General features: G+C 42.2%; 2 protein-coding genes across 3 annotated transcripts; both read right to left on the reverse strand.

The window, feature by feature from the left end:
* Positions 1-3,094: 3,094 nt before the first annotated feature.
* Positions 3,095-9,447, reverse strand: LOC115047029 (homeobox protein Hox-B7a-like). The gene is made up of 2 exons (XM_029507664.1): positions 8,880-9,447; positions 3,095-3,357 (listed from the first exon to the last, which is right to left on the reverse strand). Exons 1-2 carry the CDS (start codon positions 9,445-9,447, stop codon positions 3,095-3,097), a joined length of 831 nt encoding a protein of 276 aa, XP_029363524.1.
* A 4,399-nt stretch (positions 9,448-13,846) lies between these two features.
* Positions 13,847-19,125, reverse strand: hoxb8a (homeobox B8a). Of its 2 annotated transcripts, none has more exons than XM_029507666.1 (2): positions 18,693-19,125; positions 13,847-14,253 (listed from the first exon to the last, which is right to left on the reverse strand). In XM_029507666.1, the coding sequence occupies exons 1-2, from the start codon at positions 19,123-19,125 to the stop codon at positions 13,847-13,849; spliced, it is 840 nt and encodes a 279-aa protein (XP_029363526.1). The 2 variants fall into 2 exon arrangements, with proteins under 2 accessions (XP_029363526.1, XP_029363525.1); XM_029507665.1 differs by having other exon boundaries at positions 13,847-14,256.
* Positions 19,126-20,647: the final 1,522 nt, after the last annotated feature.

The following is a 20,647-nucleotide window of genomic DNA, read 5'->3' on the forward strand; positions in this document are numbered from 1 at the left end:
ATTGCCGTTCAATAAGATCACGTTGTTCTGGTAGAGTTTAGAAATGATGCAAAATAATGTTCTAATTACACCGCTCTTCCTCGATTTTCCAATTTCCCGATAGAAAGGCTACAGTTGCAAACAAAAGATCTAGTTTTACAGCCAGCCTATGCTGTCACCTTGACATCATTTTCTTCTCTTGTTGCTTTCCGCAATCCTGTTTGCATTTAACTTGGATCTACTTAACATTCACAAATGCAACCTATGAGCCCCAAAAAAATGGAGCCCAAAGGAGTGGACTATAAAAACACTGTCGAGCTCCCAATTCAAGCTGAAGTCTGTCCGGTCACACCAAACCCGTTTCCACAACTGACGGCATGCAGATCCAGTCAGCATGGACCTTATTGAAGCCCGGAAACCTTGATTTCAAACTCTCAATGACCCACATGTGTCTCTCCAAAACCACGGTGTCTGCTTAGGAGAGACACGGATCCAACGCTTACTCTCTGTTCATGTCCCGGGTTAAAAATTAATGGAAAAATAAAGCAGGAGGTACAAAACGGAACGCTCCATCCTTCGGTTAGTGTCTTTGTTTGTTTCTTGGTTTTATTGGGCTTTCCGGCCTTTTCATGGGCGCAATAAAGACATCAGAAGCTGCCATAACATCCCCCCACTCACCGACGTTCTCCACCACATTACATGGTCTTTCTGATTTTCCAGTCTGTCGAGGACATCCACAGGGCAAGACAGTCTCCTGGAAATTTGCTTGGGACATGGTGAATATTCGCACAGCATCATCGGAGCACACGTTGGTCTTTCTGGCACAACCGCAAGCTGAAGGTTTATGCTGTGAGCTCGCTGCTGTGGTTTTCTCCCAGACTGACGTCAAAGACTTTTCAAAATTTTTGCTTTAAACTACATGTAGGTTTTTCTCCACGCTCGCTTCAAAATAATATTATATCATTTCCCCAGCAGTAGTGCAAACCTATATGCTCCCCTGCACTTATTCGACAGATGTCGTATTTCTTACCTACACCAAGTCCCTTTCCTCCAACCCACTTTGGCTGAATAAATACATGGAATTTAGGAAAGTTACTTGAAATCAGAAATACTTTCTATCCGGTTAGGTTAAAGATTTTGATGCTTTCACACTATTGCGGGTATACAGGAGATATGCTCTTTTGGCGGCAAATATTTGTTCACTTTTTCAAGATAATTATTAATATTCCTTCACATTATTCGCATTGTACAAGCACCTAATAAAGCAGGGTGAAGATATTTGTGTGTTGTGTTACCAAGCATTGAATATGTGTAATCACAGAGTTGGATGCACCTGAAAATAGATAACTGAATGCACTCGTTCATTTGAATAATGGTCTCAGGAAAAAAAGATACAACATATTAAGAATAAAAAATATTAAAATTATATTAGCCTTAAAAAAAAGTTGAAAGAAATCCGTATTTCCTTGGCTTTTCCAAACGCTTCTGGTATTTGTCAGAAACGATCAGATTAAATGGTTATATTTAGATGTTCCTTTTCGCTTTGATCGAAAACATGGTCTTATTTGACGGCTGCTCATTTGCTTTGTGTATAAATATGAAGCCTTTTGTTTACACTTGTCGACAAGCTGAAAGTGTGTTGAGAAAGTCGTGATTTCAGCCTGGGGGTTCAGTTTAATGTGAAGCTGTTGAATTAAACATTGGAAAAATACACCTAAGGAATAATTAATTAATCCATACTTTTTTTTCCATTATTTAAACACATGAATAGGAGCAGATATTCTGGTAATCTAAAGGTCAACATGAAAATCTAATATTTAAATTTTACTTGTGACTGGAGGAGACAAATTCACGAGGTTTAGATTTACAGATAGTCTGGAGTGTCGGATGGCAGCTGATTATACTAAGAGTCTTTAAAGTCAGAGATGAGTGAAGAATGACTGATGACAATGGAAATAATGTGTTATGTGTAACCCAAGTAAACTACAGGCTTGATCTTCATAATAAAGCAGTATCTAGACGTCCAGTTTATTTACTTACTTTCTGCCTCAGCACTGGGTGGATGTTAGGAACCGCTTCAAATATGAAACAAAGTTTTCTCCAGACACACAATAAAGCCTGAAGAAACCACATGTTGAAAGCTATGTCTCAGACCATAAATGACGACTGGCCATGTGACAATTGTTGTTGTCATATAATTTGTGTGTTATAAGTTTGTTTTTTTTTTTTAAACAGAAACAGAAAATACGGAGGTTTCAAAATGCTGTGACATGTTACTGCAGTTATTTTTTTCTTATTATTTACATAGAAGAAAAGGACACATTTGAACACCAACAGAGCCATTTATTAACAAATACGCAATTGATAGAAAGTCATTATCAAAGATATAAGGGTTGACCAATTTGCACATTGTTTAAATATATTAGCTCTCTCAGCATTACCTGTTTATCATGTAACTTTGCACCAGCATCTAAAGACACAGAATCAAGTCTGGATTCGTACTCAAAACGAAAGTGCAGACTGGTGACAGTATAGCTAAAGTGGGTCATTTAAAGACTTTTTAAAGGCTGCTTTAATGTTGAAATTGGTGCTGGCAGACGAAATAATTAGATTTTTATCCTTTTTATCATCCTCCATCAGAAACGTAGAGGTTTTTCCAACACTCAGGGTCAAAAGAAATATAGTCACTGAAATCCCATCACTGCATCCGTTCACTGTTAGGATTATACGCAGTCTTCCATTACACAAACAAAACTGTATCTTTTTGCTGCAGATCAGAGCAATAAAAATACACAACTGAAAACACAGTTGATGCCCGAAACTGAGTATGATAATGTTAAGGGCGCTCTGGTTTCTCTGTTGTGTCTTAGATGATCTAATATGGGATGTTACATAGTTTAAATGGCTTTCTTGTTGGCCTATCACTTACAGAGCGCGCTTCCTCTTCACAATCTGGAACAGATGAGGAATGTTTTTTCAGCGATTTTATATCACACCTCTTCACTAGTTTTCCTGATGAGACTAATGTTCTGAAGCAGAGCAACGGCGATCTTTTAGTATTTCGTCTGCACAGCCTAACGTTCTACCAGCTGACAAACTGTATCCAGTCCCATTGTTATTCATCCTCCTGTTCCTCTTGCTCATCAGCCGCTGGGAGAGCTGCTTCCGGGGAACCGCTGTCGGACACCTTTTTCTCCTTCTTCCACTTCATCCTCCGGTTCTGGAACCAGATCTTGATTTGCCGCTCAGTGAGACAGAGCGAATGCGAGATCTCGATTCTCCGCCGCCTCGTGAGGTACCGGTTGAAGTGGAACTCCTTCTCCAGCTCGAGTGTCTGGTGGCGGGTGTAAGTCTGACGTCCGCGCCTCTTGTCGGCACCTGCTCAGACAAGAACACTGATACCCAATGTGAACAACCCCCCACCCCGCGCGCACGCACGCACACACACACACACACACACACACACACACACACACACACACACACACACACACACACACCGTGGACTAGTAATGTTCCACAGAACCATGCCTCGGTGTTGCTGGGTCCGTACCCTGAGGAGAAGGATCAGGTCTAAACAGGGGTTCACTTCTTGCAAACATCAGGATCATGTCCCACTTAATTTTGAAGGCTGTTACAAAACCCGATCTCCTGGGTTAGACGTTTATAGTTTCACTTTGCATGTTCACTTAACAGTATTCATGTGGCCGCCCATGGCAAAGCAGATAAAATCCTAAATGTATCCATGACAATGTAGTAGGTGAGTTAGAGTTGCACTTTGTGCTTCCAAGCTCATCAGCACAACGACGCATTACTGGGAAATTAAAGACATCGGTTTCAGCGGGAGGTCAGATGAACCTGTAAATATTTAGTTCACTGGAAATAAATACATCAACTACATCATATTCAAACAACTTTGAGATTTTATCCTCCATCTCCATCAATATGTGATTTACAGTTTCATTTCAAACTCAAATTTCTCGGGTCTTGTTCTCATGATTTAGCGCTGATATGATATGGCGCTAATATGATGTTTAATATTTTTGCCCTTTTTTGGTACATAGAACAAAAATATCAATCGCAAAATTCCTCAAATATTTTAAAACATAAAACGAAATAACGATGCATACATACAACTAATAAACAATTATGTGTAATGATTTTTTTCAGAAAATCAAAACTCAAATATCTTAATATGGAAACTCTGAGAATAGTCTGAGAATACCCTGACACTTCACTGATGAAATTTTCAAACTAGATCTATCAAAAATAGTAAAGAATGCAGCTGCTATCAAAAGACACACAAAACAACATAAAAAAATTTCTGAAATTAATGAATCATTAGTAAAATATATATTTAAGCCAGCATCATAGAAAATAATTAACTGTGACTAAATTGTGATCCAAATTTAATAGAAGTTTCCTCTAAATGTATCAATAATTGTTTTATCAATGAATAATTGCAATGCTTGAAATCAGAGGGATGTGACCAGGGAATGAATAGACACTTTATTGTGGACTGCAGTCCACACCTGGTGGCCACTTCTTGCCACCTCCACTTCCTGGCCAACACATTTCACTAGTGGCTGGGTAAATACCATAAAACAGTTAATAAATGCTGTGCTCAAACTGTGGTTCCAGCTATTCTTAGAGTCACTATTCAGTATTTACTTCACACACCGTGAGAGATAAGCATGCAGCGCATTCAATTGGGGAATGTCGAGTGGAACAAGCTGTCACCACTGTGTTTGCGCCCCCACTGCAAACTCCCTGAATGGATGATATTAGGTACGTCAGTCAGGCTGCTAGTGTACAACAGACATGTTAGAGCATCACTAATTAGATTTAAAGGGAAAAAAATCTATTGCTCTTCATGTCAAATGTGCTCAGGTCAATGCTGAGAGGGACCACAGAAACCAAGCTGACCTCCTGTCTTCACGAGGTCACACACAGCCTGAAGGTTAAAGAGAAACTGGGTCGCATTTTCACCACAGAGAGGTCATCTGCAGGCCACAAAAACGTCTCAACTCAATTCCTCTGCAGAAAGGAAAATTGCCCCCTCTGTTCCACGCTTCCAGGAGGATAAAAGTTAGATTTCTGGATTTCTGGGACACTGCGGCTTAACTGCTACGTCTCATCTGAACCCAAAGGATTCAGCTCTTCCAAGTAAACTCAGCTCACAATGCAAGTTGTTTCAGTAACAGAAATCAGTGGCCAACCTCAAAACATTTTGGGACTGATATCTGTAACTGTTACCTGGACTTTAACAGCATTAGCTACTCTTTAGTGAAGGCTCATAAACACATAAAGCTCCCTCACATTGCAAAGGATCATACAGGAGCTCATCTGAGCAGCAACTTACAGGCTGTGTCTTCTCACATTTTCAATCATCAGTGGCAGCAGGAAGTTTTCATGTCACATGCTAATCAGAGACAGTTCATGACCAATTTTTGGAAACACATCCCCCTCATCTGATAGAAATCTCCTGGCCAAACAGTATCAGCCTGTCTGGTATCTGGATGGAAATTAACAGGAACTAGGAAAAGAGATCACATCCCTCCCGTGTTAGCTGCTCTTCATTGGCTGCCAGTAAAATATAGAGTAGAATTTAAAATCCTTCTGTTTACATTTAAAGCTATTAATGGGCAAGTTCCATCATATCTCAGAGAGCTCATAGTTCCTTACTGTCCTAGCAGGCCACTCCGTTCTCTAGACGGAGGTTTACTTGTGGTTCCTAGAGTCTCTAAGAGTAAATCTGGAGGCAGATCTTTCAGTTATCAGGCTCCTTTTCTATGGAACCAACTTCCAGTATTAGCAATTTTCAAGACCAGGCTTAAAACTTTTTTGTATGACAGAGCTTATAGTTAAAATGTTAAAAATGTTAAAAGTCCTCTACTCTTTAGCTATGCTGCTATAGGCCTAGGCTGCTGGGGGAAGGACTGAGCATCTCTCTCTCTCTGTCTCTCTCTCCCCCTCCTTCCCCCCTGCATGCGCTGATAAGAACCATGCTTCTTAACAATCACTGTTTCTCCCAGTTCTAAGCATGTGTACTGCATTTGCTAACCATGTTTTCCCAAAGTCTCTGTCTCTCCCAGTTCCTCTCCTCTCTCTTTCTGTCCTCATCCTGCAGGTGGTGACTCATCGCCATCCCATGTTCCTGCAACGCCTGCTGGTCCCATATCTTCATTTTATAAAGAGTTTGGTCTAGACCTCCTCTATATGTAAAGTGCCTTGATGTAACTTTGTTATGATTTGGCGCTATACAAATAAATCTGATTTGATTTGATTTGATTTGTACAAAGGAATGAGAAATTGAGTAAAATTTATTCAATTTTGATTTTTGAGCCCTCTGTGGACTACAGGGCTCTCTTGTAGCCAGTGTCCTGACTGTAACCTGACACTGCAGATGAGACCTTTATTACACACTGAACATTGGCCTATATGAACAGGATGTGGAGACTGAGGTCACACCTTCTGCATTTTTCTGGAAATTTGGGTTGAAGATAATTTACACTCTTCACTGCAGGTCGCCATTGATTCCAATGTTCTTACACTTTTATGCCAACAAATGAAGGCAGAGTGTTGAAAGCTGTCTGCTTCTGTGCATAATTTGAGTATGCTGTGATTTTTTTCATCTGATAATTTCATTAATTGTATTAGTAGTGAATTAAACACAAAAAGGTTTTAAAAGCTTCCTATTTTATATTAGACATCTCAATATATTGATGATGATATTAACATCTCATCAGAAAAATAAAGAAAGGGATCTGAGCAATCAGGTGAAAACCATTATTCAGTGTTTTATAGTCTGTGACCTGGCTGTACAGCTTTAATAAAGAGCAACATGTCAAAGATCCAGCCTCTTTACCAGAACTTTTCCATTGAATGGGCATCTCCATGTTGGAAAAATACTTTAACTAAATAGTTGGATAAATAAATCAGTTCTGATGGAGCCAAATAGTTTGAAGGGATGTGAGCTGTATCAATCGAACTTACAGCTGCATTTTCCTGATTTCCTGTTTTCCATTAATAAACTTTAAACTGGAGAAAATATCATGATATTATCACATCAGCGAACGACTCAGCCATTACACTATTACTATTAAGAATAAGAAACCGGTCTGAAATCTAAATTTTCAACAGTCGGAAACACCACGCCGACATTACACACACACACACACACACACACACACACACAGACAGAGCTGGAGAAAAAAAACCCGCACTGATTGTGTAAAAGCTCTCTGTGTGTACACGCTCTTCCCTACGAGAGTCGGTCCTCTCAGTTAATAAGCGATCACGTGGCTTGTGTGTTATTCGGCGGCAGTGACGGGTACATACGGGACTCTACTTTTCCCTGCCGACTCACTGAGCTGCGATCGGATCTAAATTAAACTCCATAAATTCGTTACTTACACAATCTCTCTCTCTCGCTCTCTCTCTCGCGCACACACACACACACACACACACACACACACACACACACACACACACACACACACACACACACACACACACACACACACACACACACTGTGAGCCGGGAACAAAACGTATCACTTTCTGTCATCATTTAATTATTATTGCTCTCCATTTCTGTCTGTGTTTATTTATTTACATATGTTCAATTTTACTTCATTTTATTAGAGGAATTATTAATAATGAGTCAAATTTTCTTTAATAGCCTGTTAACCTGTAATCAACTGTAAAACATGTTTACTCATATCACGGTCAGGAGGGAAAATAGCTTACAAATGTGTCTTTTATATTTTATTAAATCGTTCCTATGATTATAATATTAATTTATAATATGTGATCAGTTGCCCTGTCTGATTTTATGACCCTAAAAAGCAAACAAATAAAATTTTATATTTTATGGTTTAATTTCTTCTTCTTAACTTCACAATTGCTCAAAAGACAAGCGATGATGCGCACACGCACGTACACACAAAGAGAGTGGGATAGTTTCTGTAAAAGCCAGGTCCTTCCTTATTAGCGTCTTAGCGATCTCCTCCATAAGCAGAGAAAAACCAACCAACCAAACAAATGAACAATAAAAAACCAAAAACTAAACATGCAGTTCGTTCTACTGAGCCTTTTTTGTATGGCTAATCTCAGTCCTAACCTCTGAGCACCAACTTTTCCTTCACTTTCTGCGCATTTCACAGTTTTGACGCGCCAGCATTCACTGTGTTGAAGCAGGCATAAAAATGCTCTTTGTGGTGTGAGCGCTTGTCGTACATTGAGGCTCTGAGGCCCCGCATCCATTCAACAGCCAGCCCTCTGCTGGCGCACAAAGCCGCTTTTACAATGTGCAGAGAGGGCAGGCATTCACAGATCAAAGCTAATTTATAGTGTTTATAGTATCAGCTGACTGTAGTGACGGTACGGTTGTACAATAGTAGTGTCATGAGCCAGCGAGGACAGACACAGGACTGCTAGGACTGAGCTAAACTGAGTCAAACAGAACCATGTGAGCACCGGGAGAGACTTTCTTCACTTTCAACAACTCTGTATAATACTACAGACACCCTTCCAATTCTTAAAACAATACTACCTTATGAATATTCACCAAGTCTTAAACTAGCCAATGGCTTTATGGAGGTTGCTGAGCCATAAAAGACCTGCAAAGAGTGACGGGTGTGAAAGAAAAGAGACAGACTGTGGGACTGGAGGCAGACATAGTTGAGCTACCGCCAGTGGCCGCTGCGCAACCGGACCAACACTTTAAGGAAGCTTAACATAATTATTCGGTCGAACTAATGCCCCCCCCCCCCCCCCCCCAACACACACACACACACACACACATACTCAGACCGCTGGCCTATTCTTAGAAATACACTCGCCCCCTCCCTTACCTCAACTCACCTGAGAGGCCTCATATTCTCATCTGTCCTCACCTGAGCTTCTCATCCAGGGATAAATCTGGAGCCCCTCGTGGCTTAACTGGGGCTGCTGGTGCTGCTCCGGGTGTCCATGCGTCCTGCAGGCCCGTTCGGGGAACCTGGCCGCCGACGAGCAGAGTTGAGGCGGGCTGGGGAGCCGTGTGGAGGAGGCACATGTCTGCAGGGAGGAGCACGACTGTCCGGCTCCCGGGACGCTGCTCGCCCCTCCACTCCAGTTTTCTTCACGGCCCGGAGGATTCGTGCTGGGCTCTGCACCCCCACTGCTCCCGTTCTTTCCCGAAAGAGACAAACGGAACCATAAGGAAGTAGAGGATGGGGGGAAGGAGGAGGAGGAGGGAGAAGATGAGGGGGGAGGGAAAGGGAGCCTTCCGCTGCTTCTTCCATTAGAAACATGATGGTGATATCCGCTGGAAATACGACCACAAGAAGAAGATACGGCAGGGCAAGCAAAGGAGGACGGAGAGGGAGAAGTTGAAGAGTCAGTGAAGAGCTGAAAGGAGCAGTTCGCAGCGGCTTGTTGGTGTTTGGAAAACAGCGCATTGGCGAACTGCAGGGAACTCATAATTTGGCGCTGTTGATTTGTAGACCTGGGGCGGTTTAATGTCGGCGGTGAATTATTGGCGTGTAAATAAAGAGTGTAAAGAATTACATACACCCACAAAAATCACCCCTCCCAAACTCATCTCCTCCCCTCCTTTCAGTTACCCCAAAAACACGTGATCACGGATTCACGTGACATCGAGACGTCCAATAGCTGAGCTGGGCCCCTCCAGATGCAGAATTATAATAGGAGAAATTGTCTGTAACACACAAGGAGTGACCGCTGCAGAATACGCACAAGTATACACAGCAAAGAAGGTAGTCTTTATTATACAATCAATACGCAGCAGCACGGAACGTGTCCACTAATCACTGAGCGTATGTAGAGCTGCAAAACAAAACGGCTGAGGCTGCCACAACATCCAGCTCAGACCTCAACCCCTCTTTGGCCTGTCTGCAAGCGGGTGAAATCCACTTCACGCAGAAAACACCATTAGATGTGATATTGATTGGACTTGAAACGAATGGTGCGTAAAGTTGCCGAGAGGACTAAAAGAGGAGATGGACTCCCTTGTTTTATCCTGACTCATTAGACTCATCGAGAGGCCACCCATGTTAAGGACGTCGTCCTACGGCAGAGCGAGCTCTCAGTGTAGGGGACTGTTGCAAACTCTCCATTACCACCTGGACTAATACCAACCAAACTTTCCTGTATTAAACTTGTATGCCTGCAAAGGATCTTTGTCGTTTAATGAGCATTACATTTACAGGTCGATATTTGTTGGAATGGAAGAATTCAGACTCTGTAACTGAGTCAAATCTCAGTGGAAATGGTTGCAACAGGGATCAGAGTTGGTTGCAAAAGATTTTGAAATAAATGCATAATTTCATAATAAACACTTTAATGTGTTACAACAATACTATAGTATCGTTATTTTTTTTTGTAATAAGTCCTCTTGCATAGATCATAACCCAATTGAGTCCACATTGATTCACTGTAATACCCAGTACAAATAAATGTATAATGATTTAAATGAATACTTTCTTCTGTCTTCAAATTTACAATTATATTTCATTTATTGGGATGTAGGACAAAGGCTGTATGTTTTTCGTATTGTTATCTAAATGTGTTAAAACTATTGTGAATTTACTTCTTTCCTGTTGTGACCACCATAATATTAAAGCTACACTGACCTTGACACATGGTATCTATTCTTTTACTCTTAAAAGTCAACAAATCAAGCTTCAGTGTGTTTTAATTAAAGAATTTCTGAAATCTAAACAATATTAGGATGGTTTATTATGAAAAGATTATTTTCATACCTCTGAGTGAATTTTGAGTTAATAAAAACATAACAAATGCAGTAGTAGCTATTGAATATGTCTTCTGTTTTTCAGATTGGGCAATGGTCTAATTGAGTGTCAGCCTGTTACTGATTAGAGGAATAATAGTTGCAACCAACCCCTGTTGTACTTCACAAATCCTTATGTTCCCTTAAATTAATTTAATTAGGGCTAACATCAGTTTTTTAATCCATCTTGCCTCTAAACCTCCCAATTGAGCATGTTCCAGTTGGTTCATTGTTGTTTTATTGATGATACTTTTATTGAACAATTGGCGCAATTACAATCCTGTAAATTATAGTTTTTTATTATATGTAATTATTTAAATAGAAAGCCATCCAAACTAATATACCTTAACGATTTGTCTCTATTTTTTAATGAGATCCGCAGGAGTATTTCTTTAGTTTGTAACCCTGCAGATGATACCACATAAACTGTTAGAAATACATGAAAAATGTGAAATGTGTAAATTTATTTGAAATATATGAAATTATTCTATGATATGACAGTGTTCTGTGAAAAGTTTGCATGGGATTAATCTTAAAAATAAGATGCAATGATTTTCAGTCAAAAACCTGAGTTGGTTCATTACATAGGTGCTATATCCTTAGAGAGCTTTGTTGTTGTATTCACAAAGTTATGGAATAATCATGTTTAAAATACATACCAAACTCCCTGTTGAGGTCCACTTTTTTGTCCACTGTGAATCTACTCCACCTTCCTTTGCACGCCTTATTTTGGGCTAAGTGGTGGAAAGACTGAGCCTAAGTTTCATGACGGCTATGTAACAGATCTACAAAACTATGTGTTCCCAACTTTTCAAATTGATAATGTTTAGTTTTGGATATTGTTATTTTTGCAATTACCATGCGGTGCAAAATCTTTATTTAAGCAAAAATCAATTCAAGGAAATCCCTTTGTGTAGCATTCATTATGATAGGGTTGGATCCAATAAGAAACTTTGGCCATAGGGGCTCCTAAATGTTTCACCCTGTCCTGCACTACTACAGCACAGGACTCTCATTGTAACTCCCTGAAAATGTCTGGTTGGGTGTGTTACATGTTAAAAGTATAATGTTGGCATTAAACTGAACCAGAAAGCTTCAACTGAACAGTTTGAGTAATTTTGAATTGGCATTCCATCATTTTCACCCAAAAGTTCAGTTTGCGGGTCTGGAGCAGCACTAATCATCTTATGAACAGGTGTTTGATACCATGTGTCTACACAGGGAGCTTTCCACTGAGTGAGAGCTCCCTCTACTTTGGTCTCATGTTAAATAATTCAGCAGAGAGCCTGCACTGTAGGCTGAAGGAGTTTGAAAGTAATGTACATATAGCAGACAAAGGGGGGTCTAATGACAGGTGATAGTGAAGTAGGAGATATAAGATTTCATGTAAAAGTGTTTTGGAACTAGACTGACCCTAAAGAGGAATAGAGGGTTTCAAGCTTTCAAAGTCATACACTCACTTTCTAACTGACGGATGATAACAAACCCAGCAAGAGTGAAGTTGGCAGCATCTGTTAGGTGTTGGACCTCATATTAAAGGTTTGAGCCCAAACCCACCCACTGAGTTTGTTTCCTATAGTTACCCCTCCATAGTTAATCAGACACATCCGCGACATATCAAATCGGAGGGTCCTGTTGAAGTCAGGAGCTACAGTGACCACAGTATTAAGATATATCTGAACATGTAACTGTGCATGCTCAATGCGTTTGATCTGCCCATATGGAAACAATCCGACCTCAAGTCGTGATGGTGATGATGATTGAAGGCATTGTGTAAGGGCCGGTAATAATGTAACTAGAGGTGGAGGACCAGGCCATAAATAAAGTGATGTTTGGATACGATTTGGATTGTGTGTGGGGTGGGAGGGACTTCCGAGTCAGGGCTTAAATGATTGGCCTGCTAAACTGATCTGTCTTCTCAGTCTGAGTGCTGACAGAGAGAGGAGGGGGAAGGAGAAGGAAGAGGGTAAGGATAAATAGCATGGAGTGTAGAAAGAATAAGTCAGTCAGTAAGTAGTAAGTAAGTAAGGGCATCGACTTCTTCCTTTCAATTATCGATCACCGTTTGATTTTTTTAATTGACTAATACTTCATTTCCTTCTGATTTAATAAAATCTTTCCTGTCCTGATCTCAAAGAGTAAAATATGTCATTAAACCATCTCTGGCTCTTCTTCTTCACATTAAATTCAGAAAACAACATTTTGCTGCATTTTTTCCTCGTTTTTATTTTTATGAATGCTCTCTTTTTTTAATCTGAACTGTGCGCATGCTTTTTACCCAAAAAGAGAAAAAGGATGACAACATAAAACAAACACTATCGATCAAAAGAACAACTAAAACAACAATTAGAGTGTGTAAAAAAGAGACCCGACCCACTAAAATGGCATAAATAGGCAGTTTCATGTTGTTGGAAATTTCATTAATTGCTACGTAATCGTCATCATCAATCATTACCATAACAACAACAACAACATATAAGTGAGAAGTACAGTAAAAAGTGCACCATCATCATTTTTAACTTAAAAACTATACAGCTGCCAAAGATAAAATTGTTAATGATAAACTTCTAACAATATAGAAATGTTTCCACGATAATTGTTCCACAAAGAAATGAAGCTATCGTTTTTTTCCCTTTCTGTCTGTCTTTCTTTTACTTTTTCTTTTTTTTTTTGTTTGTTTGTTTTAAACACTAAAGTAGGCTAGACTATGTTTGTTTGACATATTGATCACCTCCCCCCCCCAATCAATTCTCTTTTTTAAAGTTCATGTTGCTTCATTGCGTCATTTTTTTCTTGCCGCAGTTTCTACAGTTGGCAGTCAGAGGCGCAAGGCCCCTCCGGTCCGCTCACCAGTCTCCATTTTGGAAACTCGAGTTTCTGTGCATGGATTGGATCGTGAAGACAAGCGGGGTCGTCCAATGCCCTCAATTAAGACAAACGCAGCCCCCACCCATCCTCACCCCTTCTGGTCCAGCATTCATACCCTCCTCGTCCTCCCATCTTTCCCTCTTTAACACCCCCCCCCACCCCCCCCCCCACCCCAAATGAACTTTCCTCTTTCTTAGACCCCTACATTTGCTTGTGGGTTTTCTCGCAGCAATCCTCATTGACTGGGGCTTGTGATCCCGCCGTGCCCGCCGTGCCCGCCACTGCCACCGCGCCTCCTCCTCCACCACCTCCACCACCTTCTCCTCCACTTCCTCCTCCGCCGTCCCGCAGTTCCTTCTCTCTCCTTTCCCTCTCCACAGCCTCCTGCTCACTCTTGCTGCTTGGGAACTTGTCCTTATTGTTCTCCTTCTTCCATTTCATCCTCCGGTTCTGGAACCAGATCTTAACCTGTCTCTCTGTCAGCGCCAGCGCGTGCGACACCTCGATGCGGCGTTTCCGGGTCAGGTAAGGGTTGAACAGGAACTCCTTCTCCAGCTCCAGGGTCTGGTAGCGGCTGTAGGTCTGCCGGCCACGCCTCCTGCCCGCAGCTACTGGGGAGTTGGTGTGCGGGAAAGGGGAAAATAATAGAGGAGGGGGGCTATTAGAGACAGATCTGCATTCTTACATTTTCTTCTTACATCTTCAAAGGCATCACTCATTATCTAATATTGCCTTAAGAGGCCAACAGGTTACCTGACCGAGCTTAATACTGTATACCCAACTTCACATTATGGAACTGTTGACCACTTTTTACTCTCATAACGTCATCAAAACAGAGACATCCAATACATTTGTTTTTCCTCCTCCAGTAGCTTTATCTATAAGGGTTTATAGTCGCCTATAAAACCCTATACGAATCCCAGATTTACATGACATCGTCAATTTTATTAATTGATTTATTTTAATTCTCAGCAAATCAGTAATTAAGCATTGTTAGACTGGTCATATAAACATTACACACAACTATCAAAAAAGAGAGGTGAGTTTTAATTATAAAAAAAGCCCCAAAGGTCTTAAAATTGATATCCATTAAAAACAAGAACAAAATGCACAAAATCTTCACCTTTACATATAGAATTTAATTAATTAATTATCCAAGTTCAATTAACCTAATATTGGCAAAACCCATTTTTTATAGGTAAATCACACACACTCTCTCTCTCTCACACACACACACACATACGATGGTCTCCCACCGTCCAAAGACGTGCATGTTTAGCTTAATTGCTGACTCTGAATTGCCCGTGAGTGGTTGTTCGTCTCCAGCACCCCCTGCGACCCGGAAACGGATAAGCGGTAGAAGGTGAATGGATGAATTAACACAGAGAGACAGAAAGAGAGAGACTTTTTACTACTGCTCTTCAGGTATCATCTCAAACTGCACCATCAGCCGCTGCAGTCATCATGAAAACTCTTATATAACCAAGACACATCTACTGAGCACTCACTGAAGTTCACATGAATATTTGATGATATTAAATAGTTTTAAAAGAGAAAAAGAATGATCGCGCATCGAAACAAAGATCATGATAGAGCGAACGAAGACTTTTAATTAGGAACAGTTCAAACAATGAAAAATAAATAGAGTTATTATATAATTTTTCGAACGGCTTCACCGGAACCAACAGGTAACTAACATGCCGTAATATAAAATGATAATATATCCTGTGCATCCTTTATATAGTGCAAAATATTGCATAATAAACAGACTTTAGCTTTTTCACAGACGTGAAGAAGGAAAGGTGTTTGTGTCTGTGAAACATCAGTCACCTTCTCAGGACAGGACAAAACCTCTGGTCATCTCTACGCCCGCATCACACTGAGCGACACAAGGATAATTACACCGGTTTACAGCGGCCCGACCCCTCCAGTCTGGACGGCAGCTCTGGGAACATGAAGACACTTTAATTAAAAAATAAATAAATAAATAAAACTGGGATTTTGTGACATAAACTTCACTTAAAACCACCAATGCGCCCTGTAAAAGTTGCACAGAACCAGCAGCCTGCTACAGGCAGTTGATACAGAACATCCCCATTCGTTGTTCATTGTTGCTTATTGATTGTGCATAATTGAGTGTAGTGTAGTGTGGTATTGACACCACCTCTCTCCAGAAAAAAAAGTTTCAGGATGACATAAAGAAATAGAGGAGAGCCTTTGATGGAGCTGCACCAGCCATCACATTATAGCTGGTCATAAAGTCTGCAGGTAAACGGTGGGAGCATCGTCAGCGTGTATTACACGTCATTATGCCACGAACTGCGGTCCCGAGGTGCTGTGGCTGTTTTGATCCCACTGGATTTCCTCTGTGTTCATCTATGGGCGCAGAGCTGCTATTATGTTAAAGCAGCCACAGGAGCAAGACAAGGGAGTCTTTATGGAAATACACGAAGTTGTAAGTGATGTAAATGTCTTGTATGTGTTATCTGTCACAAGGCTGGCGCCGTGATTTCGTGCTGCAGAGACTGGAGGGAACTGGGCGCCACATTCACTGCTGTCACCAGACATGAATTAAGGGAAATGGCGAACTTTTTCCTGGATAAAATAACAGCACGGACGCTTTGAACTGGAGATTTTTTTTTCTTTTTCGGGCGAACGTGCATGGGAAATGTAACCCCCAACCTCGGGTAGTTCACAACATCACAGCCGTCACACACCGCACGCCCTGCAGGAGGATCAAACAGCTTTTCGAGAAATAAACACTTTCCATTTTCGTTTATTTGGAACTTTCATGTTCTAAGGCGGGCAAAAATGATTACATGCTGTTTTTTATTTTTTTTAAATAATACAAGTCGCGGGATTGTGAAACATTTGTAAAACCCATTGCACACGAAACCTTTACAAAGCCAATAAAATAAGCACCAAGCACCTAATATATTAATTCCGCGTACCAATCAGGCTTTTATTCTAATCCTGTTTTCATTTTGAGGTCATACTAAGAAAGTCATACACCGCTCCGGGAAAGTCATAAACTGGGCTCCTATTCATGAGTTCAGAGTGAAATTCCCATATTAAACCCCCAGCTCCGGGAGTATTCCAGACATATTCAGTGAGCAGGAGCCTCCCTCACCACTCACATTATAACATAAAAGTGTGGAGGCGTAAGGAAGAGAATCCTTTTTATAATACAAATTATGAAATGTACCGCCTCATTAAAGGGGAATTTCCGAGGTAAACGTGATAACCGTCCGCCGCTGTGCCCCATCCTCCCGTTTCACCCATAAAAACCCTTCCACCTTTCTCTGCTATTATAAGTGATAAATCCTGACACAGAGTAAGGACAATATCCAAGCACCTCGTACATTGGGCTGTAACCCCGCGTTCACAATGCTTCCTCGGACGAAGTCTTCCTGTTTTCATTACACTTTGCAGCCCCCGGATGACCAAGCCGACTGCACACAAGCATGCACTGCCGTTAAGCCCATCTTTACTTTCTTAACTATAAATCAACGGAAAAACCTGTGTCACAGTCGGTGATGAAGCGATTAACCGCTTAAGAAGTCGTTTTTAGCCCAGTGCTTGCATGAGTGTGGCCACTCTACCTAAAGCTGTGGCACCCGGGCAGGTGTGAGGGAAATACCCGCTAACAGCGGCTTTAAAGACGGAAATGATAGCAATTTACAGGCTGCACAAAAGGGAAACCTCCAACACAGGCAAAAAGAGGAGCAGCATGGCGCAACCGCGCGTAAATACTGAATGATAAACTATTATTACCGTTAGTTTAGCAGGTGTGTAAAGGATACCGTCTTCGAGTGAATACAGAAGTGGTTTAATGTTTGCTTATTCTTTTAATTATTGTATCATTATAATATGGTTGTAATTATGGAGTCATTGGCAGACCTTGTCTGGTCTGTAGTGTCACTTCAGAAAATACAGAAATAAAAACAAAGCCAAAAATATAACCAATAAACGCACTCACACACGCACACAAACACATATACGGGCACACACACATACACACACTAAAACACAAGAAATATGGGCTCAAACAAAATAGGCTACTATACATTTCAATCCATTCACTGACATCCCCTTCCCCCTCCCCCCTCTCTCCCTCTGCCTCTGGTTCTCGCATAATCAGTTTTATTGTGGTCCTGCTTTAACCCATCAATAATAAACCCAGCTATAATGCAAATAATTTTTTAAACCCGCATTGCTCGCTTGTGATTTATAATCTGATGGAGTGAGACCACTCATTCCTGATCCTTATTCGCAAGCTGTGTGTCACACAAGACACTGAAGCAGAGCATCTTAAATCTGAAGCACAGCACGGTGGCGTAGCTTGGAGGACCATCCTGATATCTGAGCTGACGGATCAGACAGGCCTGTAAGTTCAGAGCACACACACTGTGAATGTGAAGGCGCTCAATTCGAGTCAAGACATCTTAACTTAATGCCCCCCATCCCCACCCCTAACACACACGCACACAACACACACACACACACACACACACACACCCACACACACACACACACACACACACACACACACACACATGCACTGCCTCCTTTAACCCTGTGGAGCTGTGGAGAACTGACCACCATGTAGCCAAACAACCAGTCCCAGAGACCACAGACAAGTCGTAAAAAAGAAGCAGTAAAAGTTTAACCCAAGTCAGAGCTGCTTGACTAAATGTAGCGGATGCATCTAGTTACATTTGTGTGTGTAGTGGGTTACCATGAAGTTTTTTTAGCAGCTCCTTCTCCTTTCTTTCACTGTATGACGGGGATAGTCAAGCCTTAAAGTCATTCACAACTTTTGGTGTTGTCAATAAAACCATAAAAGAGCTTTTCTATCCCACCTCGAACACAGGAAGCGCTAAACAAACAGCTTGAAAGGCTGTTTTTAAAACCATTTTTATCTTTCTACCCCAGTGTCTTGGTCAGGGATGCTGTATTCCCTGTGCTCCTGACGGGCACTCACCTTCTCCCAGCTTTTGTGAACAAGGCAAAGATTAAAAACAAAACAGCCTCTCCGTTTCCTCACCTTGCGGCCTCATCCAGGGAAACAGCTGCGTCGGCGAGGGGCTTTGCTCTGTCCCCTCCGCTTCCTCGCCGCCGAGCCCCGGGGCGCCTCCCAGCTTACAGTCGCTGTACTGGACCAGATCCGCGTCCTGGGCCCCGAAAAGCGTCTGCCGCTGCAAGGCGTCGTATCCGTAGAAGTTGCCCGGCTCGCCGTGGCAAGTTACTGCGCAGGGGCTCTGCTGGTAGGGGTTGCTGGGCAGCGTGGAGGCGCTGTGGTGGTAGAAGTCCTGGATCTGCGGAGCGTGCTGAAAGCTTGCGCCGGAGCCCGGGCCGTACACTACGGTGGGCCGGCTGCCGGCCAAGTCCTGCGCGAAACCGCACTCGTAGTAGTTCGGACGTAACGAGTCCCCGCTTTTATATTTGGAGAAGAGAGAGTTGACGAAATATGAACTCATCTTTTTTCTTTTTTTTTTTTTGTTATTTGTTGTTTCAGTTTGTGTTGAGCTCGGCAGTCAGACAGGGGCTGTAGGAGGCGACCTGCGGCTTTCACCAATCTTTCTCTGCTTCTGGCGTGCGCTTTGAGGCAACGGAACACCGACACAGAGAGCCGAAGGGGAGGGAGGCAGAGAAAGAGTGAGGCAGGTCCGCCGCCGGTGTCGGTGACCGTTGTTGTGGTGTTTCCCCTCTTACGGCCACAAGAGAGGAGCCGGTTGCGATGTGAATAACGGTAAAGGCAGCCACCCAGAGCAGAAACAGCCACAGCCACCACCACCACAACAAGAACAATCACACAGATTCCATAAAATATCGGGCAAAGAACAAGAAATAGCAGAAGAAGAAGAAGAAGAGGAAGAAGAGGAAGGAGAAGGAGAAGAAGTACAGGAGGAAGGGCTCGTGCGCATCACAATTCCGGTGTTAACGCTGTAAGCGGAGCCCTGTCGCTCCCTCAAACGGGTTTTCGGTGATTTACTCCTCTGCAAATGAGTTGTTTCATATTTTTTCTTCCTCTCTCTCGCCCTCTCCCTCTCTCTATCTGGCTTTCTCTGGCGCGCGCTCTCTCCTTCTCTTTCTCTATTTCTCTCTCTCTTCCTTGCCCTCGTGTGTATGTGTGTGTGTATGAGTCGGTTTCAGGGATAATTTGCATCTATTATCAGCTCTTCGTCTCATTGGCTTTTCTAGGCACATAGACAAACGTGCATGAGCGCACGCACGCACGCAAACCCCTCACACAAAATCTCTTGCACTTTTTTCTTCTTTTTTGCGCCTTTACCCTCACGCGCCTGTAAGGCTAGATGATATTCTCCTGGCGTTGGCTCGAAGAGCTCCACGCGACACTCACAATAAGAAAGGAGTGAAGAATGAAGACAGAGAAGAGGGAGAGGAGAAGGGGTTGAAAAAGCGTATAGGCAGCATCAAGCAAGAAAACAGGAGGAGTAGGAGGGGTTAATGATAGGTTTGCTGCCTTGTATCTGATCAAAAAAGCAATCTCTCTCTCGCCCTCTCTCTCTCACACACGCACACAACCTACTCTTACAACAACAAAAGGAGATAGAGGTTTTATTATTTTGTAGCTGAGATGAAATTGAGGTCGGTTGTTGATGGTAGTGGTGGTCGGATGGAAAGAGTGGTAGTGGTGGTGGTGGTGGTGGTGGTGGTGGTGGGGGGGGGGGGGGGGGGAGTTAGAGCATCTCTGTGTCATTAATTGCTCTTTCTCTGCTCTCCCCATGAATCCTCGAAGCAGAGAGCGGCTGCTTGGGAAAGAGGCCTGAAAATGTCAGGGAACCTGCGACGCTGTCACTGGTTGGAGGGAGAGGGGGGTCTGTTTCCTAACGTTTACAGGTTTAAATAAGTAACAGCCTATAAATGTAATGTAATTGAGGTTTTCAAACTTAAATTGAGAAACTGGAGCCTCCTCTCCTCTCCCCCTCCTCCCTTCCCCTCCCCTCCTCGCCTTTCTTCTCTCCTGAAGGCAGCTAC

This window comes from Echeneis naucrates, chromosome 8 (genome assembly GCF_900963305.1).
Source record: "Echeneis naucrates chromosome 8, fEcheNa1.1, whole genome shotgun sequence".
In the NCBI taxonomy this organism is placed as follows: Eukaryota; Metazoa; Chordata; class Actinopteri; order Carangiformes; family Echeneidae; genus Echeneis; species Echeneis naucrates.

Bases quoted from the DNA above. Each gene is read 5' to 3' on its own strand.
- hoxb8a (XM_029507665.1), bottom strand. From the start codon at position 19,125: ATGAGTTCATATTTCGTCAACTCTCTCTTCTCCAAATATAAAAGCGGG. The intron at 14,257-18,692 runs GTGAGGAAACGG...CCAACTCCCCAG, and splicing joins TCCCTGGATGAGGCCGCAAG to TAGCTGCGGGCAGGAGGCGT.
- LOC115047029 (XM_029507664.1), bottom strand. From the start codon at position 9,447: ATGAGTTCCCTGCAGTTCGCCAATGCGCTGTTTTCCAAACACCAACAA. The intron at 3,358-8,879 runs GTGAGGACAGAT...TTGTCTGAGCAG, and splicing joins TCCCTGGATGAGAAGCTCAG to GTGCCGACAAGAGGCGCGGA.